Source organism: Pelophylax lessonae, assembly GCF_965119305.1.
Source record: "Pelophylax lessonae genome assembly, chromosome: 8".
NCBI lineage: Eukaryota > Metazoa > Chordata > Amphibia > Anura > Ranidae > Pelophylax > Pelophylax lessonae.
Genome location: NC_138775.1, coordinates 143,404,515 through 143,427,308, shown reverse-complemented (window position 1 = coordinate 143,427,308; position 22,794 = coordinate 143,404,515). Strand labels below are relative to the sequence as shown.

At 47.2% G+C, this 22,794-nt stretch overlaps 1 protein-coding gene across 1 annotated transcript in view; it reads left to right on the top strand.

Moving 5' to 3' along the window:
* NTMT2 (N-terminal Xaa-Pro-Lys N-methyltransferase 2) overlaps positions 1–22,794 on the top strand; it is a 132,736-nt gene that overhangs the window by 81,956 nt on the left and 27,986 nt on the right. The window contains exon 3 of the mRNA XM_082266086.1: positions 2,035–2,284. Coding sequence (XP_082122212.1) covers positions 2,035–2,284 — 250 coding nt within the window. The remainder of the gene's footprint in view (positions 1–2,034; positions 2,285–22,794) is intronic.

Sequence of the window (22,794 nt, the reverse complement as noted above, 5' to 3'; positions counted from 1 at the left end):
CATGTGCATCACCTGCACTTTAGAGAATGGTCCGCCTCTTTATTGTATCACCTGTTGTTAATTTAGACATCTGTGTATAAATAGAGATGTGTTGCTGACCTTTCTTTGTAATGATTAAGCACACTTGCTAGTGTGTGAAACGCGTCTACCTGTTGTTTGCCACATTGGGATGTTCGGTTAATAAACCAGAATTTTGATGATACCTGGAGTGCAGCCATTTCTTCTATATTGATTGGGCCCTAGGAAATGTTGATGGTCAGGTCCAGAGGGGCCCAGGGCTAAAGCTGTGTATTTTTGCTGTTTAACAAATTATATGAACAGGCATGCAACACACATACACAGGGACAAAATATAGTTAGAATTTTACTTTATGAATGTGTGGTGCAATTGTGATAGGTCCAACTTTGCTTAATATTTCTGAGACAAGTAGTTTTAAAAATATGATAATCAGTTAATCTGAAATTATAATTTGTACAGCTTATATGTAGAGGGATATTGCTAACCAAAAGGAGCAACATCAACTCATTATAGGGTAATGGGGAGGATAGTTGTTATGGAACAGTGTTGATGGCAGGGAAGTAGGGGCATCTATAGAAAAGAATTCCTATATCATTACAATTAGGAAACTATTTAGAGGATGATCAGTCCTACATTTGTCTGTGTTTAATAATTTTCTTTGCCTTTTTGCCACAATTTATGACTTGCCTAAACCTATCCAACATTACCCCACATATTCTTTTCCAGCACAGACATTGACCTTGCATAAAAGTTGCCCATCCCCCATTTCCCACATTTCAGTAAAATATATACTCACTGTGGGAGATTTACTGGAGCTCTCAGAATCTGATGCAACTGTGCATGGTAGCCAATCAGCTTCTAAATTCAGCTTGTTCATTTGAGCTTTGGCAATAAACCTGGAAACTGATTGGTTTCTGTGCAGAACTGCACCAGATTTTGTACTCTCCAGTTTTAGTAAATATCCTCTTCTTCTCTGGCATATAAATTCACACCTTCCAGCAAGACTGTTTTTTTTCTCTAACACAGATGATACATACTATGCCTGGTATAATATCATTATGTAAAAGCACAACATCATCAAGCTACAGTGCCTTGAAAAAGTATTCATACACCTTGAAATTTTCCATATTTTGTCGTGTTACAACCAAAACACATGTATTTTATTGGGATTTTATGTGATAGATCAACACAAAGTGGCACATAATTGTGAAGTGAAATGAAAATGATAAATAGTTTTCAAAACTATTTAGAAATAAATATCCTAAAAGTGTGCATTTGTAGTCAGCCCCCTTTACTCTGATACCTCTAACTAAAATCTAGTGTAACCAATTGCCTTCAGAAATCACCTAATTAATAAATAGAGTCCACCTGTGTTTAATTTAATGTCAGTATAAATACAGCTGTTCTGTGAAGCCTTCAGAGGTTTTTTAGATAACCTTAGTGAACAAACAGCATTATGAAGGCCAAGTAACACACCAGACAGGTGAGGGATAAAGTTGTGGAGAGGTTTAAAGCAGGGTTAGGTTATAAAAAAAATATCCCAAGCTTTTAACATCTCACTGAGCACTGTTCAATCTATCATTCGGAAATGAAAAGAGTATGGCACAACTGCAAACCTATCAAGACATGGCTGTCCACCTAAACTGACAGGCCAGGCAAGGAGAGCATTAATCAGAGAAGCAGCCAAGAGGCCCATGGTAACTCTGGAAGAGCTGTAGAGATCTGCAGCTCAGGTGGGAGAATCTATGTGCCACTTTGTGTTGGTCTGCCACAAAAAATCCCAATAAAATGCATTTACGTTTTTGGTTGTAAAATTTCAAGGGGTATGACTACTTTTTCAAGGCACTGTATATTTAATATTCACATATAGGAGGTCTTACAGACTTTGTCACAGCTGATAACCCTTACGCCCCTTTAACACTGCCATGGTTGGTCACCTAATTTTGCATATAGCAACTTACTTGTTGCAAAAGCACTGGCAATAAAGACTAACTGCATTTTTTTCCCCAATTATAGGGACCTGGAAAAGCTGGTACAGACTATGCTCTTGATTGTGGCTCGGGGATTGGTAGAGTGAGTAAACATGTCCTTTTACCAGTTTTCAATACTATTGAACTGGTGGATATGACAGAGCCTTTCCTAGAAGAAGCCCAAAACTATCTAGAAGAAGAAGCAGACAAGGTTGAAACTCTTTATTGCTACTGTCTACAAGACTTCATTCCCACCCCAAAAAAGTACGATGTAATCTGGATGCAGTGGGTTTCAGGTTGGTAATTGATATTCAAGCACCAAATATATAACTCACAACCAGCAACATATAAAAGTACTGTAAACCTGTAGGTTCTGTTTATATTTGAGTGAAATCACCTTACTGTTTTGGTGCGGCATGACTTAAAAAAGGATGCTTACACTTCTTTCATGTGATTTTTGCACATTCATTTCCTTGGGCTGCCCTAAATGTGATGCATCAAAATGTGCAAAAACATGCATTCACTATCGCACATGTATAGCTATAAATGGAGACACACTGAGGAAATATGGACTCTTCTTCTGTAAATGCTAGTTGCTTGGTTTACTTGAATCACTGATCTGGACCAATTATAAAATGTAGGTGTTCCGACTTCACTACAACTTTTCTGATTTGCATTCTTGCAGTCAGTGACAAGAATATAATAAAGCAGGAGCATTCAGGTAACTACCATTTTTAGTATTTTCAGCACTGACAACTGCCATATTTCTCTCAATACAGGTTTCCATCACCAGCTATTAGGATAGATGGTCAGAAACTAAATACTTAGCCCAATTGCTCACATTTTTGGACCCAAAGTTAGTTTAGGCACTAAATGTGCCTCCGCATATCTGCAACAGATTCAGGAACCTTACTAACTGATAGAGCATGATCTTGCTGTGAAGCCTGCCTCACATTTTCCTATAGACTCAATACTATGATGAGCAGCCTTATGGGTCAACAAGAATGTGCAGAAGGTGGACAAGCTTATCAGCAAGTGCTGAAACAGAAGTGTCTGCGATTCAGCCATGATAAAAGGTTTTGGAAGCTGCTGCCAATTATGTACTGGCATCTCTAGGTGTTTGTAATTCGTATGTGCAGCATTCAGCCCCCCTTTATCCTCAACAGAGTCTATACCACTGCTTTAATACAGGGCACTTTCACCCCCTTCCAGCTCAGGCCAATTTTCAGCTTTCAGCGCTGTCACACTTTGAATGACAATTGCGTGGTCATGCAACACTGTACCCAAATGAAACATTTTTTCACACAAATAAAGCTTTCTTATGGTGGTATTTAACCACAGATGGGTTTCTTAAAAAAAAAAAAAAAAAAAAAAAGAAATAGAAAATTTTGAAAAAAAAAGTTTTTCTTAGTTTCTCTCAGTAACTTATGTAAATAAGTTATGAAATTTTTCTCCTTCACTAATGTGCGCTGATGAGGCAGCGCTGATGGGCACTAATGGGCTGCACTGATGGGCACTGATGGGGTGGCACTAATGGGCTGCACTGATGGGCACTGATGGGGTGGCACTTATGGGCACTGGTGAGGTGGCACTGAAGGGCACTGATTAGGTGGCACTGATGAGGTGGCACTAATATGCCACACTGATGGCCACTGATAGGTGGCACTGATATGCGCACCATTTTGGTCTGTTAAAATATATCACTGAATGTGTGTTTTTGTTATATCTGTTTGACAAGTACAAAAAACATTTTTTCTAGCCATAAATTTCCTAAGATGAGGACTTCCTGTAGTCTCTCCCTCTGTATTGTTCACAGCTGGCATTATTCCCTGCCATCTCTTTAGACTACAAAACACTTCCCCCAGTTAAAAAGTAAGGATTGGGAGGTGTTATGTGGTCCAAGTACCATGCTATGTCCTAGGGTGACAGCACTGCTGAGTACAGTTGTCACTTTAGGACAGGGAGTATGTTACTGGCAGAGTAACCAGGTTAAAATAAAAATAAAATTTGTGAAAAAAAGAAAACGAATGCAGCTGCCACATCTAAGGACAGTAAGCTGCAATACTTTATGCTTTAATACACTTAAAGCCCATTCACACTGATCCGACTTGGACCACTACTTGGTCAGCCTGACAAGTCGCAGTCCGTCACGTCCCATAATGTAGTACAGGAACGGTTCTAATAGGAGCGACACAAGTCGCTCCTATTAGAACCTGTACTACTTCGGGGCGACCTGGAGCGACTTGCATAGACATTCATTTTATAAAGTCCGTGCAATTCGCACTGCATGCGACTTCACAGGTCACCCCGAAGTCGGATCCGACATAGTGTGAACGGAGTCTTACCATTTTCTGGCTTCATACTGTGAGATCCTGGGAAATAAATCTTGCAAAGACACTCCAGCAAAGTACAGGATCATATTTTTGCCTGACTGGACTATTTACCATCTCTTAGGATCTCTCTGGAACATGATGTCACCTTTGATGGAAGCCAGGGAAATGAAAGTACTGTATGCTGTTTAACATTTTTCTCCCTTCAATTTTTTTCTTTTTTTTTATATTATAATTTTTATTTTACATCAATATTAACACAAACACAATTGTGACAGACCCCGGTACTCAGGAGATGTATGTCCATCGTGTAAACTTCCATTGCCTGGTAACAGAACAATGTTTTTGTGATGTGTTTTGGGGGAGACATGAGCTTGAATCAGAAACAAGACCACTCCAAGGGTCCCCCAGACATACACCTTCGAAAGAGTAGTGTTCTCTTAAAAGCCAGGGCCCATAGTCAGTGGGTAAGAGGCCACTCTGCAGTCCCCTCCAAAAGCCCCTGTCCTGGCTGGGCCTGTTACATTTCTCCCCCATCCAAGGTTGACTAACAATGTCCCAGACCTCCACCTGGTCTGGACATGCGTTAGTCAGAGTGAACTCACATAGTCGGTACACATGATTTCCATTCTTGGCTGCAGGTAATAGTTGTCATTAGTAGATGTGGGACAGAGGTCTTGGAATCTCTGTCTTGCTGCCAGCCCTTCAGCTGGGTGGTCTTTACCGTTCTGGGACACTATCTGCTGCTGGGGAGATGAGCCAGCTTCTCCACCTCCCTTACCCTCATCTGGCTGCTGGTATGACATTTCTCTTGTACTGTCTCCCAAGTGCACAGTTGTAACTCCACAGATGCTGCTGGCAGAAAAACCCATGTCCCTGTCATGGTGTGGAAGAAAGGCCGGCTGCCTCATCTCTTAGGAAGGCTGAAGCTGCTGTTGGTGCTGGGCAGAGCTCATTGATGTTCTGCCCTGATGCCAGCTTTTCTGCTGGTAAGTAAACTGAAAAGTTGGCGGCCTTACACAAATCCATCAGGGCAAACCATTGTTGAATGCAGAAGTCAACAGCGCCATGCCTTGATGCAAGCTACTCTGCTGGAGGCTCACTGGGTTGTTTCTCCTCAGCAGAAAAGTCTCTAGAACTGGTGACTGGGGATAGAGGCAGTGGTGGGATTCAGCCGGTTCGCACCAGTTCCATAGAACCCTTTTTATATCTTTTTGCAAGTTCGCAGAACCGTTTGAGTTTGACCATCTGCTGCTCCCTCCCCTGTCGGCGCTGTCTCTCTGCAGGGAGGTGGCCGGAGCCCACACACAGTCACTAGTCGCTAGGCTAGAGCCGCTTAGCGTCTAGCAACCAGTGACGTCACCCATTTCTCCTGCAGGCCGCCGCCTCCCAGACAGTCCCCGACTCCCCGCCTATTGGCTCTAGTAGGAAAGGAAAGGGTGGACCCGGGGCGCAGAGCAGTGTGCGCCCCGAGCCCGCCCATTGTGTGACAATAGCGAATGAAAATCATCATTGGCCAGGAGGAGGCGGGACACGGGAGGACTCAAGGAGACGCGGGGACTGAAGAGCAGAAGTCGCTGCCTACAAGTCTACAACAGGTAAGTGACAGTCACTGGTCTGGGGGCTTGGCAAGTTGGCACGGTGTTCACTCTACATTGAAGGGGGCACGATGATGTCTGCATTGAAGGGGGCACGCACGCAGCACGCTGGCCTGGTCTGGGGGCTTGGCAAGTTGGCACGCTGTTCACTCTGCATTGAAGGGGGCACGATGATGTCTGCACTGAAGGGGGCATGCACGCAGCACGCTGGCCTGGTCTGGGGGCTTGGCAAGTTGGCACGCTGTTCACTCTGCATTGAAGGGGGCACGATGATGTCTGCATTGAAGGTGGCACGCACTCAGCACGCTGGCCTGGTCTGGTCTGGGGGCTTGGCAAGTTGGTACGCTGTTCACTCTGCATTGAAGGGGGCAGGCACGATGATGTCTGCATTGAAGGGGGCACGCACGCAGCACGCTGGCCTGGTCTCTGCATTGAAAGGGGGAACGCAGCATGGGGGTCTCTGCATTGAAGGGGGCATGAATGATGATCTGTGCATTGAAGGGGGCACGCAGCATGGTGGTCTCTCTCTGCATTGAAGGGGGCACGCCGTGACGCCGCATGCTGGTCTCTGCATTGAAAGGGGGCATGAATGATGATCTCTGCATTGAGGGGGGCACGAGCACGATGATCTCTGCATTGAAAGGGGACACGCTGGTCTCTGTGCATTGAAAGGGGGCAAGCTGGTCACTGTGCATTGAAAGGGGGGCACGCTGGTCACTGTGCATTGAAAGGGGGGCACGCTGGTCACTGTGCATTGAAAGGGGTACGCTGGTCATTCTGCTAGGAAAGTTGGAACTGGTTACTAAAATTTTTGAATCCCACCACTGGATAGAGGTATACCATCGCCTGTCCCTGGAACCTAGAAAATGTTCCCGGTGCTGGGCAGAGGCTAGCAGAGCTCTGCCCTGTTGTCAGCACTTCAGTTGGAATCTCAGTAAATGTTACATCCTTCAATGAAAAGTCAATAAAATCCATGCTTTCTGTGATCTGTGGCTGGGGAGTGAGGATGTCTTTCTCTTCTCCCGAGTCCTTGAACTGCAGCTAGGAAGATGAGCCGGCTGCTCCATCTCCTGTACCCTTATCTTGACAGATGCATTCCTCCATCCAAGCTCGTCCTGTGCAGAAACAGGCTCGTCAAGAGGAGTCAAAACTTGCTGCATCCAACATACAGTAAGAGCTCTGCTTCCTTAGCTGGAGGTGGAGGAGAGCAAACCACACTGTTACTCTGCCCTATTGCCGACACTTTAGCCGGGATTTCAGAACTGTCGGCTGGTACTTCTGGATAGTCCAAGGCAAAGGGAGCCCTGCCCTGCTGCTGAGCAGAGTCTAGCAGCCGTCTGTAGGCGATCTCCAGCTCCCATTCCTAAATGGCCAAAACTCCATATCTTCCAGTGCCCAGCGCACTTCCAAGATGTTTAGTATCTGTTCTCTGTAATCCAACCGCCATTCCAGATTGCTCCCAAAGTCAGGATCCCCTGGCAACTTTCCCTACAACAGCCCCAACCAAAGCCTTCCATTCGGCTGTCATCCGCTGTCCAAGGGCATGCTTGGGCTACATGCCACCGAAGAGCTCTGTTGCTTTCATTTGGCTGTATCTCTGCCCGGACCAGCCTGCTTAACTCAGCTGTCCACTGCTTGTGTGGTAGTTCTCCCAAAAACAGCATCCATAATCCATACTGCGACCAGTACCTTTCCTGGGTGGAGAAGAGGATTTCTTCCAGAGTTGGCAGCGGACAGAGTCATACCATTCCAGTAGGACCTGCGTTGGCACTGGTCCTTTGTGCTTCATCTGCTTCTCTTGCACTCTCCTTACGAATTCCTCTTCCATGGTGGCTGGTATTATCCGTACCTCTCCTCTTCTGCTAACCAGACCTCAGATCCCGAAATAGTCTCATGAGTCCGGTTACACAATGTGCGCATTCCCGCTGCCACAAGAATTGAGTCTCTGTAGGCGCACCACAGACCCCCGGCTGCACTATAATGCCATCCGTATAAGCACATAACATAGATAGCTTGGCTGGTACAGGGAACAGATAATCCAGGGAAACAAGGGGGTTGGGACAGAGACTAAATGGGACTGGTTATCAGGTATCAAGTGCTGGAGGCCAATGGAGAGAGGGCTTCGCTTGCAGCTAAGTGCCAAACTCCCCTGGAGATGAGACAGGAGGAGTTAGGCCCAAAGTCGCACAGGTCGCCTGCAGAGTTGCTTGCAGAAACGGGTTCAGGAATACCGCTGTGGTGCTGCGGGGGTTACTGCAGGCAGGTGGCACCTGTGAGATGAAGCAGGTACTTAGGATCGCTGAGACAGAGGGTGGTTGATTCAAGCCAAGGTTCGATGCCAGGTGGGTAGCGGAGGAGACAAGGTCAAGTGGTAGCCAAGGTCTGGACAGGTAGCAGGCAGAGGAGATCCGTTAAACAAGTCGAGGTCAAAGTCAGGAAGCAAGCTGGAGATGGAGGTGTAACAAGCTGAGTCAGGAACCAGGAATCACAGGAAACAGGAAACAGGATGTTGGTAGAAGCTGAAGATCAAACAGCACTTAGAGAAGGGCTGGCTTCCATATAAAGGCCCAGGTAAGGGGCTGACAGAGTTGCTGGGTCCTAGAGCCCTTCTCCTATTCTGACGGACACTGGGTCCTAGAGCCCTCCTGCTATTGGTACCCTGACAGTGCCCCCCCCCCAATGGGCAGCCTCCGGATGCCCAACCAGGCCATCTTCCTTGGATATCTGGCATGAAATTCCCGAAGGAGTCTAGGGGCATGAATGTTGATCTTTGGTTCCCAAGAGCTTTCTTCAGGTGGATACCTCTTCCATTTGTTCAGATATTGGATTTGCCTGCCTTGTTTCCTGCAATCCAATATTGACTCCACCTCATATTCTGTTTCTTCACCAACAGTTACTGATGGTGGAGGAAGTTCCACTCTCCCAGGAAATGGATCTGGAATGGCCGTTTTTAGGAGAGAGGCATGAAAAACTGGGTGAATCCTATAAGAATCCGGCAGGGATAATTCAAAAAGCCACTGGGTTTACCTCTCGTTTAATTGGAAACGGACCAATGTATTTAGGCCCTAGCTTCTTCGATGGGCAAGGCAGTTTCAGATTGGCCGTAGACAGCCATACCTCATCCCCAATTTTAAAGGAGGGATTCCCCCTGCGTTTCTTGTCAAAAAATTTCTTGTAGTCGGTTTGAGCCTTCAGTATGCATTCTTGAAGGGTTTGATAGTTTTGCTGTATAAAAGCAAGTCTGTCCTGGACCGCAGGTACTGCAGATTCGAATATAGTGTCAGGCAAGGCAAGTGGGTGGAATCCATAGTTGGCCCAGAATGGAGACTGGTTTGTGGCTGAGTGTAGTGAATTGTTATAAGAAAACTCCGCAAATGGAAGCAACGAGGCCCAGTCATCCTGTGAAAAGGCTGAGACACAGCGGAGGTACTGCTCCAAGGTTTGATTCGTACGCTCTGTTTGTCCATTGCTCTGAGGATGGTATGCTGATGAGAGGCAAAGTTCTATTTTCAGGGCATTACACAGAGCTCTCCAAAACTTGGAGGTAAATTGTACCCCCCGATCAGAAACAATGCTTCCGGGAAAGCCGTGGAGTCTCACAATTTCCTTGAGGAAGATGTGGGCAGTCTCAGTTGCTGAAGGAGTGCCTACCAAGGGTAGAAAATGGGCCATCTTCGACAGGCGATCCACCACCACCATAATGGCAGTAAAACCCTCCGAGGGCGGAAGCTCCACAATAAAATCCATCGAGATACCTTCCCATGGACGGTTAGGAATAGGTAAGGGTCTCAGTAGTCCCCATGGCCTTGTCTTGTCACCCTTGCTACGTAGGCACACAGAGCACGATTTAACATAGGCTCTACAGTCTCGACTAAGGTTGGGCCACCAGAAGGACCGTTGGATGAGCTCACTTGTTTTACGAACTCCAAAGTGGCCGGCTAACTGGTGGTCGTGGTACGTCTTGAAGACCTGAAGCCTTGCCTCCTGAGGCACGAAGACCTTATCCTGGTGCCAGAGTAATCCATCTTGTTTCCTTAACGAGACCTGCTCAGTTTCCTGGCATGAAGCAGAGGCTCGTTCAATGACCGATTTCAAGCTGGGTTGAATCAATAAAAAGTTCTGGGCTGAAAGAATAGTGCTCGGTGGAGCAGGTTCTGTGGATTCAGGGAACATCCGGGACAAGGCGTCTGCCTTCCCGTTCTTGGATCCTGGTCTATAGGTTAAATGGAAGTTGAATCGTGAGAAGAATAATGCCCATCTAGCTTGTCGGGGTCTTAGGCGTTTGGCGGACCTCAGATACTCTAAGTTTTTGTGGTCCGTAAAAATCATGATCGGGTGATTGGCGCCCTCCAATAGATATCTCCACTCTTCAAAGGCCACTTTAATAGCCAGAAGCTCTCGGTCACCTACGTCGTAGTTTCTCTCAGCCTGGTTTAATTTCTTAGAGCAGAAGGCTACTGGGTGTAGTAGAGCTTTTGGGCCCATCCGCTGAGAAAGCACGGCTCCCGTCGCCACTTCAGAAGCATCTTGTAAGAGACGCTCAGTGCGCATGCCCAGGCACACGGGAAGGAATGTGCGAATGCGCATGCGCCAATGCGCGAATGCGCGAAGGCGCGAACGTGCGTACGCAACGTGCGCACGCAATTGGCGCCAAACGGCCTATTTATACCAAGCGGTGACAGGAGCACATTGCTGAGTGGTCTTTCAGCTTGTGTTCCTGTCTACCTGTGCCCTGACCTGCTTGTGGATTTCCCGTTATACTGACCCGGCTTGCCTTTGACTCTCCTTGGATTCCTGCCTGCCTACCTGTGACCTCAGCCTGTGTTTGACCCTGCCTTGCCTTATGCCTTTGTACCTTGCTGCCAGACTGTGTACCGACTTCGGCCTGTATCCTGACTCCGCTTTTGCCTCACGTTCCTGTACCCGTGCTGTCCGGCTGTTGACAACTCCTTGGCTTGTGTTCCGACTTCGCTCCTGCCTTCTTATCCAGCATCACCGAGTTCCAGTTCCAGGTGTTCATCCGGTGATCCACAGCCATCAGTCTTCTGCCAAGACATCACCTGCTATACCGGCCCTCGTGCCACTCTGTGTCCTACACCGCCTGTCATCTCTATCAGGGGTGTTGGACAGGAGGTGCAAGAGAAGCCCCCTCTACAGCTTGGTCTCCACCAGGTACGTAATAGTACCACTCTGCCAGATGTCGGAGACCGAGAGAGGGGCTTCACCTCTAGAGACATTATGCCAGCAACTTGCTTCGCTTACCCAAGCAGTCAAATCCTTGCAAGAGGGCTACTTCCAATTAGAGGGTCGCATCCAATCCATGGCTTCTATCCCGGCAACCCCGGCACCTGGGTCCTCCGTGCCCAAACGGGCTCTATCTACACCTGCAGTGGTTTTGCCACCACCAGAACCTCGGGTACCTGCTCCAGAACGATTTTCGGGTGACCGACACAAATTCCGGGCTTTCAGGAATTCTTGTGAGCTATACTTTGCCCTGCAGCCACGGACTTTCTCACTTGAATCCACCAAGGTGGGGTTCGTGATCTCTCTACTTCTCGGAGAGCCGCAATCCTGGGCCCACCGTCTGCTGGAACAAAATAGTATAACCCTGAACACCATTTCATCATTCTTCGAAGCAATGGCGCAGCTTTATGACGACCCCCAGCGATCTGTTACAGCCGAAGCAACCCTACATACGTTACAACAAGGCCGCCGCCCTGCTGAGGACTATGTCGCCGAATTCCGCAGATGGGCTTCCGATACAGGCTGGAATGATGCAGCCTTACGGCATCAATTCCGTCTCGGCCTATCAGAGGGCCTTAAGGATGAACTTGCCAGAGTGGGTACGCCTGATTCTCTTGATGACCTTATTAGTCTTACTATCCAGCTTGACCGCAGGCTCAGGGAACGGAGAGTGGAAAGAGCTGGAAGTTCCAGACCTACCTGGAGGTTGCCTCAAGTGCCGTCACCTCCGGCTTTTCGTCCACCTGTCTCTTTCCCCACAACCTCCAGTGTGGAGCCCATGCAACTCGGACTTTTACGCTCTCCACTAACCACTGAGGAGAGATTGCGAAGACGCCGGAACAACTTATGCCTCTATTGTGGGGAGGCCGGACATTACCTTCAGACCTGCCCGGTGCGGCCTAGTAAGTCTCAGTTTGCTTTCCCTTCTTACCTTGCAAACACTTATAGGAGGGATCTGTCCACTCACATTACCCTACCTCTCTCGCTACAGATTCTCGGAAAGACCATCCAAGTCCCAGTCATTATTGACTCTGGCGCTTGCAGCTGCTTCATGGACAGTGACTTTGCTCAGCGTCATCAAATCCCTTTGCAAGCAAAGACCCGCCAGCTATCTATCCATCTAGCTGACGGATCCCATCTCAAGTCTGGGCCTATAACCCAAGAAACCTGCCCATTACTGGCTATCTCTAATAAAGGCCACCGAGAATACTTATGTTTGGACATTATCCCATCTCCTCTGTTCCCTATCATTCTCGGTATTCCATGGCTACAAGCACACAATCCTCAGATAAACTGGAAGTCAGGAGAAGTGGCATTTCCATCCACCTACTGTCAACAAAACTGCTTCCAGCCCAGTCCTGGGAAACCTGCATCACTTTTGGGCCTGCAACCTGATCCCTCTGCATCCCAACTTGTGCCCGCAGCTTACCATGAGTTCTTGGAAGTCTTTGATAAACAGAAAGCAGACATCCTACCACCTCACCGGCCGTATGACTGCCCAATTGAACTTTTACCAGGTGCTGAGATACCGTTTGGGCGTATCTTCCCCCTCTCTGAACTGGAGCTCGAGGCATTACGCCTTTACATTGATGAAAACCTGAAAAAAGGCTTCATCCGGCCCTCTACGTCCCCCGCGGGGGCTGGTATTTTCTTTGTTGAAAAGAAGGATCATTCTCTACGTCCCTGTGTTGATTATCGGGAGTTGAACAAGGTTACTGTCAAAAACAGATATCCTCTGCCCTTGGTTCCTGAACTATTCCAACGTTTCAGGGCAGCCACGGTATTCACAAAACTTGACCTACGAGGAGCATACAATCTAGTACGGATCCGCGAGGGCGACGAGTGGAAGACCGCCTTTCGCACAAGATTCGGACACTTCGAGTATCTTGTCATGCCCTTTGGATTGTGCAATGCTCCAGCCACTTTTCAGCATTTTGTAAACAACATTTTCAGAGACTTTCTTGATCTATTTATGATTGTCTACCTTGATGACATTCTTATCTTTTCAGATTCCATTCAAGTACACCGTGAACATGTCAAGAAGGTTCTCGGCCGCCTAAAAGACCATGGATTATACGCGAAGGCCGAGAAATGCGAGTTCGAAAAGGAATCAATCCAATTCTTGGGACTCGTCATTTCCACTTCTGGGATCTCCATGGACCCCCAAAAGGTCAAATCGATCCTCGAATGGCCCACTCCCACAGACAGGAAGAGCACACAGAGGTTCATTGGATTCGCTAATTTCTACCGCAAGTTTATCAAGAACTTCTCCGCTATTATCCTTCCGGTCACCCAGCTAACAAGGCAAGGTACCCGTTTCCAATGGACACCGGCAGCACAAGCTGCGTTTGACCAGTTAAAGGTCCTATTTACTACTGCACCTATCTTACAACACCCAAATCCTGCATTACCCTATGTTCTTGAGGTGGATGCTTCAGAAAATGCCGTTGGTGCGATCCTGTCACAGCGTTCAGGTACGAAATCTCTTCTTCACCCTGTTGCCTTCTTTTCCAGGAAGCTCAGCCCAGCAGAAAGGAACTACGATGTTGGAGACCGGGAACTACTGGCCATCAAGGTAGCCTTGGAAGAATGGCGCTACCTGTTAGAAGGAGCATCCCACCCTATCCTGATCTTTACCGATCACAAAAATCTGGAGTACCTCCGAACAGCTAAAAGACTGAAACCACGTCAAGCCAGGTGGGCACTGTTCTTTTCTCGTTTTATCTTCCATATCACCTACAGGCCGGGCTCCAAGAATGGCAAACCTGATGCGCTATCCCGCATGTACCCAGAGGACGAAGAGTGTAGTCAAGTAGACACAATCCTGCCGGCCCAAAGTTTTCTACTGTTGCAAACAGATCTGTTAACACAGCTGAAGCAGGCGTCCACAAGGGATGTTTTACCATCAGGTATGTGCCTTCAGGAACAAGAGGGACTTTTTTTTTTACAACCAAAAAGTGTTCGTACCCCCAAGTCTACGTGCCAAGGTCCTCGGCCTGTGCCATGATCACCCCTTGGCAGGGCACTTTGGAATATCTAAGACGGTTGACCTGGTACAACGGTCCTTTTGGTGGCCTGGTCTGAGGTCTGACTGCCATAATTATGTTAGCACTTGTGGAATCTGCATTCGGAACAAGAATGACAAGGCCAAAGCCTGGGGTCTACTAAGGCCCTTGCCCATTCCCAAGAGGCCTTGGGAGATGATAAATATGGATTTTATAGTTGAGCTTCCTCCTTCTGAAGGATTCACAACCATCTTTGTGGTGGTCGACAGATTAACAAAGATGGCCCACTTTATCCCTATGTCAGGAACTCCCTCAGCAATGGAAACCGCCCAAACTTTTATCAAGGAAGTGGTTCGGCTCCACGGGGTACCTAGCAACATCACCTCAGACCGGGGGGTGCAATTTACTTCCAGATTCTGGAGAGACCTCTGCAGAACTTTGAAAATCGACACGTACTTTTCCTCTGCCTATCATCCACAAACGAACGGGCAAACGGAGCGCAAAAAACCAGACCCTGGAGCAGTATCTCCGGTGTTTTTCTTCATTCTCACAGGATGACTGGGCATCACTTTTACCCCTGGCAGAGTTTGCATATAATGACGCAGTGCATTCGGCCACGGGTCAAGCCCCGTTTTTTGCAAACTATGGGTACTTCCCAGCTTTTATACCTGATGTGATGCCTGATTCCTCAGTTCCTGCAGTCCAGGAAAGAGCCACATTTTTGCAAACCAACAACAAGCTATTGCAAGACGCCATTGTCAAATCACAGCAAGACAACAAAAAAATTTTTGATAGGAAAAGAAGGGGAGATCTGAACCTCAGACCGGGAGACAAGGTTTGGTTATCCACCATTAATTTGAAACTGTCATGTCCATCTAAAAAATTGGGACCTAGATATATCGGTCCATTCTCTATTAAGAGACAGATCAATCCTGCTGCCTACGAACTTTCACTCCCGGAAACATACAAAATTCACCCTGTCTTCCATGTGTCCTTACTGAAGCCTACCAGACCCAATCCATTTCCTGACCGTGAGTCGGATCCACCCCTGCCTGAAATTATTGATGGCAACGAAGAATACGAGGTTGAAGCAATATTGGACTGTAGGAAAAGAGGAGGTACTGTCCAGTACCTGATTAAATGGAAGGGCTATGGCCCGGAAGAAAATTCATGGGAACCAGAAGCCAACCTCCATGCTACGGATCTAATACAAACCTTTTTTCAGTTTCATCCTGAGAAGATGTTGCAGATGGGCATCCGGAGGCCGCCCATTGGGGGGGGGGCAATGTAAGAGACGCTCAGTGTGCATGCCCAGGCACACGGGAAGGAATGTACGAATGCGCATGCGCCAATGCGCGAACGCGCGAAGGCGCGAACGTGCGTACGCAACGTGCGCACGCAATTGGCGCCAAACGGCCTATTTATACCAAGCGGTGACAGGAGCACATTGCTGAGTGGTCTTTCAGCTTGTGTTCCTGTCTACCTGTGCCCTGACCTGCTTGTGGATTTCCCGTTATACTGACCCGGCATGCCTTTGACTCTCCTTGGATTCCTGCCTGCCTACCTGTGACCTCAGCCTGTGTTTGACCCTGCCTTGCCTTATGCCTTTGTACCTTGCTGCCAGACTGTGTACCGACTTCGGCCTGTATCCTGACTCCGCTTTTGCCTCACGTTCCTGTACCCGTGCTGTCCGGCTGTTGACAACTCCTTGGCTTGTGTTCCGACTTCGCTCCTGCCTTCTCATCCAGCATCACCGAGTTCCAGTTCCAGGTGTTCATCCGGTGATCCACAGCCATCAGTCTTCTGCCAAGACATCACCTGCTATACCGGCCCTCGTGCCACTCTGTGTCCTACACCGCCTGTCATCTCTATCAGGGGTGTTGGACAGGAGGTGCAAGAGAAGCCCCCTCTACAGCTTGGTCTCCACCAGGTACGTGATACATCTACTTCAAGAACGAAAGGGAGCGCTGGGTCCGGGTGTTGCAGCACCGGAGCAGAGGTAAACAAGGTTTTGAGTTTTTCAAAGGCTACTTGGGCTTCCTGATTCCAGAGGAAACGGGTGTGGAGACGTGTGAGTTGAGTAATTGGGGCGATGATAGTGGAGAAGTCCTTAATAAATCTCCGGTAAAAATTGGCAAAGCCTACAAATCTTTGGACTCCCTTTCGGTCTGTAGGTGCAGGCCAGTCTAGGATTGCTGTGACCTTCTGGAGATCCATAGAGATTCCCCCAACGGAGATTGCGAGGCCCAAAAATTGAATAGATTGTTTTTCAAAATCGCATTTCTCGGCCTTGGCATACAAACCGTGCCTGCGGAGGGTACCCAATACCTTCTTGACGTGGATTCGGTGGAGCTCGAGAGAGGGGGAGAAGATCAGGATATCATCCAGGTAGACGATCAGAAATAAGTCAAGGTATTCTCGAAATATATCATTGACCAGGTGTTGAAATGTTGCGGGGGCGTTGCATAACCCAAATGGCATTACGAGGTATTCGAAGTGGCCAAAGCGTGTTCTGAAGGCCGTTTTCCACTCGTCCCCCTCTCTGATGCGAACTAGATTATAAGCCCCTCTTAAGTCCAGTTTTGTAAATACCCGGGCCGCTCGAAACCTCTGGAACAACTCCGGAACGAGGGGAAGAGGGTACCTATTCTTGATGGTAATTTTGTTGAGCTCCCGGTAGTCGATGCAGGGTCTGAGGGAGTGGTCTTTTTTTTCAACAAAGAAGATGCCTGCGCCAGCAGGTGAGGAAGAGGGACGAATGAAACCTTTGGCTAGGTTCTCATCTATGTATTGTCTGAAAGCCTCCAATTCCACCTCGGACAAAGGGAAGATGCGCCCGAAGGGAATTTCTGCTCCAGGGAGCAATTCAATAGGACGTCAAGGTAGTCATGGTAGACTGAAGGGACTACTAGACTGGTGTCTGTTGCTGGTTGTATGGTCAGGCAGGTATGGGGGTTGGTTAGCGTGGGGATACCGCAATGCTGGCGGCAGTAGCTGGAAGAGAAGGTGACCTCCCCTCGGGACCAGTCCACTGATGGGTTGTGGGCTTGTAGCCACGGGATTCCAAGAATAGCTGGAAAAATTGGAGAACTGATCACATCAAAACAGAGAAGTTCCTGGTGCCCTGTGTCTGTGGTTGTGAGAATAGGGACTGTTTCTTGGGTAACAGGTCCTGAACTAGGTTGACTTCCATCAGCTAGGTGTATGTCTAGTCTTTGATCCTTGGTAGTCAGAGGAATGTGCAGGTCTTTAGCCAGGTTGATGTCCAGGAAGCAGCTGCAAGCTCCAGAGTCGATTATTGCCCGCAGTTTGACCTCCCTTCCAGCCACCTGCAGAGAGATGGGGAGAATAATGTGAGTAGATAGTGATCCGGACAGCTGAAGATATGTAGGGTACAGGTGCCTGGACTTACTTGGCCGAATCGGACAGTTGCGAAGGTAGTGTCCTGATGCTCCACAGTAGAGACAGAGATTGTTTTGCCTCCTGCGTCCTCTTTCTTCTGGGGTTAAAGTGGGTCGAAGCAGACCAATCTGCATTGGTTCTATATTGGAGGTATTTAGAGGAGCAGCGGCAGGAAGTGTTGGAGCCGGGACCTTGGGCAGTACCCAGGTTGGCCGAAAGGTCTGAGAACGCTCAAAGCGTCGCTCCCGCAGACGCCTATCTAGCTGGATGGAAGTTTGGATCAGAGTCTCTAGCGTGGCGGGAGCTTCAGACCTGGCCAGCTCATCCTTGATTGTTTCGGATAGGCCTAAACGGAATTGATACTTCAAAGCTGCATCATTCCATCCGGTATCAGCTGCCCATCTACGGAACTCCCCAATGTAATCCTCTACTGGTCGTCTTCCCTGCACCAGGGAGTGAAGGGCAGACTCTGCGGTGACAGTTTTCTGTGGGTCATCATATAAAGTAGCCATGGCTTCAAAAAACATGGAGACTAAGTTCAGCACCTCATCCTGTCGTTCTAGGAGGTTATGGGCCCAGGATTGTGGTTCATCAGATAGAAGGGAGATGATGAACCCCACTCGGACAGTTTCTGAAGCGAAGGTCCTAGGTTGCAGGGCAAAGTAAAGTTCGCAGGCATTCCTGAAAGCTCTGAACCTCCGCCGGTCCCCTGAAAAACGCTCAGGAGTGGGAACTCTGGGCTCTGGAGGAGGCAGTACCACAGCGGGTGGAGCGGCAACAGCTGATGTGGAGGACGCTGGTGACGAGGCAGGGCTAGTGGCTTGATTGGATTCGGTGGAAGTCATGGAACCTGTGAGGGCGTGGAACCGCCCCTCAAGTTGGAAGTAACCTTCCTGCAGATTTTTGACTGCTTGTGTCAGAGCCGCCATCTGCTGACATAGGGTTTCAAGTGCAGAAGCACCTCTCTCGGCCTCAGACATCCTGGCTGTTTGATACTATCAGGTATCAAGTGCTGGAGGCCAATGGAGAGAGGGCTTCCCTTGCAGCTAAGTGCCAAACTCCCCTGGAGATGAGACAGGAGGAGTTAGGCCCAAAGTCGCACAGGTCGCCTGCAGAGTTGCTTGCAGAAACGGGTTCAGGAATACCGCTGTGGTGCTGCGGGGGTTACTGCAGGCAGGTGGCACCTGTGAGATGAAGCAGGTACTTAGGATCGCTGAGACAGAGGGTGGTTGATTCAAGCCGAGGTTCGATGCCAGGTGGGTAGCGGAGGAGACAAGGTCAAGTGGTAGCCAAGGTCTGGACAGGTAGCAGGCAGAGGAGATCCGTTAAACAAGCCGAGGTCAAAGTCAGGAAGCAAGCTGGAGATGGAGGTGTAACAAGCCGAGTCAGGAACCAGGAATCACAGGAAACAGGATGTTGGTAGAAGCTGAAGATCAAACAGCACTTAGAGAAGGGCTGGCTTACTTATAAAGGCCCAGGTAAGGGGCTGACAGAGTTGCTGGGTCCTAGAGCCCTTCTCCTATTCTGACGGACACTGGGTCCTAGAGCCCTCCTGCTATTGGTACCCTGACACTGGTACTGTCACAATTTTAACATCTGCTCTGAGTCTTACAATCTGAAGCAGTCATTGCTGTTAATGGGGAATCTAGGCCCTAAAACATGGATTCCGGTGCCTAGATTCCCAGAGTTTGTGTGTTTTTGGGGACATAAACTTGAATCTGAAACAAGACCACTCCAAGGGTCCCCCAGGCATACACCTCCCAAACAGTAGTGTTCCCTTAAAAGCCAGGGCCCACAGTCAGTGGGTAAGAAGCCACTCTGGAATCCCCTCCAAAGGCCCCTGTCCTTGCTGGGTCTGTCACAACAATATTCACATAACCTTCAAATATGTGTCTCTCTATTCCTAAATAAATCTACCACATTCTATATTATCATAGAGAGGCCTGCATATGCAATTATAATCTTCCATAAGGGGAAGAATTCTTAAGACACCTTCTCCATAAACCCAACCCCCAGCCACTCAGGGAATAATTAAAAATAAAAAGGGGGAAAAACAAATAAATCTCTCAATTCTCTCCTATCCTCTCCACCTGCATTCCTATACCCAAAATAACTACTTTACTATATAACCCATTTAATTTCTAACAACTCCCTCATCCTTGGAGATGCACAGAGAATTCCATGAGGATCATACTGCAAGAAATTTCTCACTGTTGTCATTTATCACTGCGGTCAGTTCCTCTATTCTCCGTAAATTTGGCATTTACTCTACCAACTCTACTATTCCCGGGGGGGGGGGGGGGGGGGGGAGATCTCCAAAATCTTGGTATTACAACCCTCGCGGCCGACAAGCAAAATCGTAGGAGTGCCTTCTTTATCTCCCTAGCAGAACCTGGAAAGATCTACAGCAATGCTACCTGCGGCATGCAAGCAGCTTCTCTATTTGTCATAAATTTATATACGTTGAATATACAGGTAGTTGTCCAAAAGGGTACAGTTATTGGGCATGTCCACCACAAATGGAGCAATGCGCCCAGGTATATTTGACACCTTTAACAGATATTTGACTGTTGAAGAAATATTCTGTGCAATCTAACCAGATATTTTAGTGTCCACATAAATGCTTTTCTAATGTCTTCCTGTGAGATTGTACTCTCCGATTCCCTTTCCCACTCAACTATGTATTATGGGAATCTTGGGGTTGAGGCGGACAGCAGTAGAGCATAAATGGTTGAAATTGGGCGGGAAGGAGCCTGCGACCCTAAGCATAGTTTTTCAAAAGATGTATGTGGTCTGTGTATTGGTCCCTTAATTAATAAGTTCTTATAAAAAATCCTAAGTTGAAAATACTCCAGCCAATTTCCTTGCGTTTTTTCTGAACCCTCCGGTATTTCCCTTAGGGACTTTAAGTTGCTCTTGGAGAGGGCAATCAATATTGGTGAAATTGAGCAGGAAATCTACTTGAACAGTCACTGTCTAAACTGTCCTGTTGGAAAATCTGGGTTACCGAAAATTGGGGTCATTGGACCTTCACAGGTTGAAATAGGTATAGTTTTAATTAAATTATCCCACATTTTAAGAAGTGGTAATAATAAAAAAGAGTAAGTTGTTTTTGGATGTTTTTTTTTAGTAAAAGCAAAGACAGTGGGGTAAGTGGAGACAACTGGGCTTCTATCTGGACCCATTGCTTATCCTAAAGCAAAATATACTATCTATGAGTCTGGCCATAAGTGCTGCTTTATGATAAAGTGCTTAATTTGGTAGTCCCAGTCCTCCTTGTTGTTTCCTCCTTATAGGCATGTCGTATTAATCTTGGTTTGAAGCTAGCCCAGACATATTTAAGTGCAGAACGTACAATTCAGAAGAACTTTTAAGGGAGGCTTATTGATATAGTCTGAAATATATACAAAAGTCTTGGAAGAATATCCATTTTAAGCAATGCCACTCTACCAAACCACCAGAATTCATGGTTTGGTAGAGTGGCATTGCTTAAAATTGATATTCTTCCAAGATTTTTTAGTCTCACCCATTGTTTTAATTTCTGATGCATTAAAGCAATTAGTGCCCGGTAGTTCAACGTATACAAATCTCCCTCTGTCTTAGCCAGATAGGCACCTAAGTATTTCAATGTTTTCTCCTGCCAATGAAATGTAAAATCTTTATGTAGGACATTTACCTCACCTTCTATTAACCACTTGCCGACCGCCGCAAGTACATATACTGCGGCGGTCAGCCCCTCACAGGCAGAGTGACGTATCGGTACGTCACTAGCCTGTGAGGCTCTGACTCCCGCTCCCGCGCGGTCACGGACCCCCGCGTGTGTGACCGGCGGACCCGATGTCCGCCGGTCACTCAGCGATCGTCGGGGGAGAGGGAGAAAGGCAGGCGGCTAGTGTAAACAAGCCGCCTGTCATTCTCCCCTGTGTAGAAACAATGATCATACGGTTCTACTATGTAGGATCGTTGATCATTGTTCCTACAGCTCAAGCCACAGCCAATCACAGTTAGAATCACGCCCCTAGGGACACACACAGCCCCTCCCTCTCAAATAAAGTTAACCCCTTCACTGCCAGTGTAATTTTACAGTAACAGTGCATATGTATAGCACTGATTACTGTAGAAATGTCACTGGTAACCCCAAAAGTGTCAAAAATGTCAGTCAAGGGTCCGATCTTTCCCCCCCAATGTCGCAGTACCGCAAAAAAAATTGCAGATCGCCGCCATTACGCATTAAAAAAAAAACAACAAAAATGACAAAAATCTTTCCCTTTGTTAGTAAACGCGATAACTTTTGCGCAAACCAATCAAAATACGCTTTTTGCTATTTTTTTTTAACCAAACATATGTAGCATAAAACAAATTGGCCAAAAATGTTAAAAAATTTTGATTTTTACATTTTTTTGGGGGAATTTCATATAAAAAAATGTGAAAAATATTGTTATTTTTGCAAAATTGATGCTCTTTTTTTGTTTATAGCGCATGATCAAAAAATCACACAGGTGATCAAATACCACCAAAAGAAAGCTATGTTTGTGGGAAAAAAAGCGTCTCACGACCGCGCAATTGTCCGTTAAAATCACGCAGTGCCGAATTGCAAAATACCCCCTGGTCTTTCAGCAGCCAAATCCTCTGGGGCTTAAGTGGTTAAGAATACATCCAATGCCTTTATTTTATGTACTATATATTCACCTTAAAGTTACTGACCATAGAAAAGTCATTGAATTATTTTAACAATGCTGGAAAAGCAATGCAAGGGTTTGAAACAAGTAACAATAGGTCATCAGCAAAGAGGCACATTTTACATTCAAAAATACCTATTTCAATGGCTTGTACCTAAGGGGTTCTTTTTGATAGCATTGGTTAGATGTTTCATTGCCAAAATATACAGGATACAATAGGTGACAGAGGGCACCCCTGTCTTGTGCAGTTTCCTATAACTATTTGATTTAATAACAACCCATTAATCCTTACCCTAGCCATCAGGTTTGATATAGCGCTAGTATTTTCACAAGGAATCTTGATTGTATCCCTATCTGAGATGAGGTTTCTGTGAAAAAGGGCCAACCTAAGCGGTCAAATGCTTTTTCTACATCAGCTGCTAAGAGGCGAAGGGGAATTTCGTTCCTCTTAGCACAGTGCATCCAGGTCAAAACCTTGATAGTGATGTCGCGAACCTAAAATTCGCCGTTCGCGAACAGCGAACGCGAACATTTGGCGAACCGGGCGA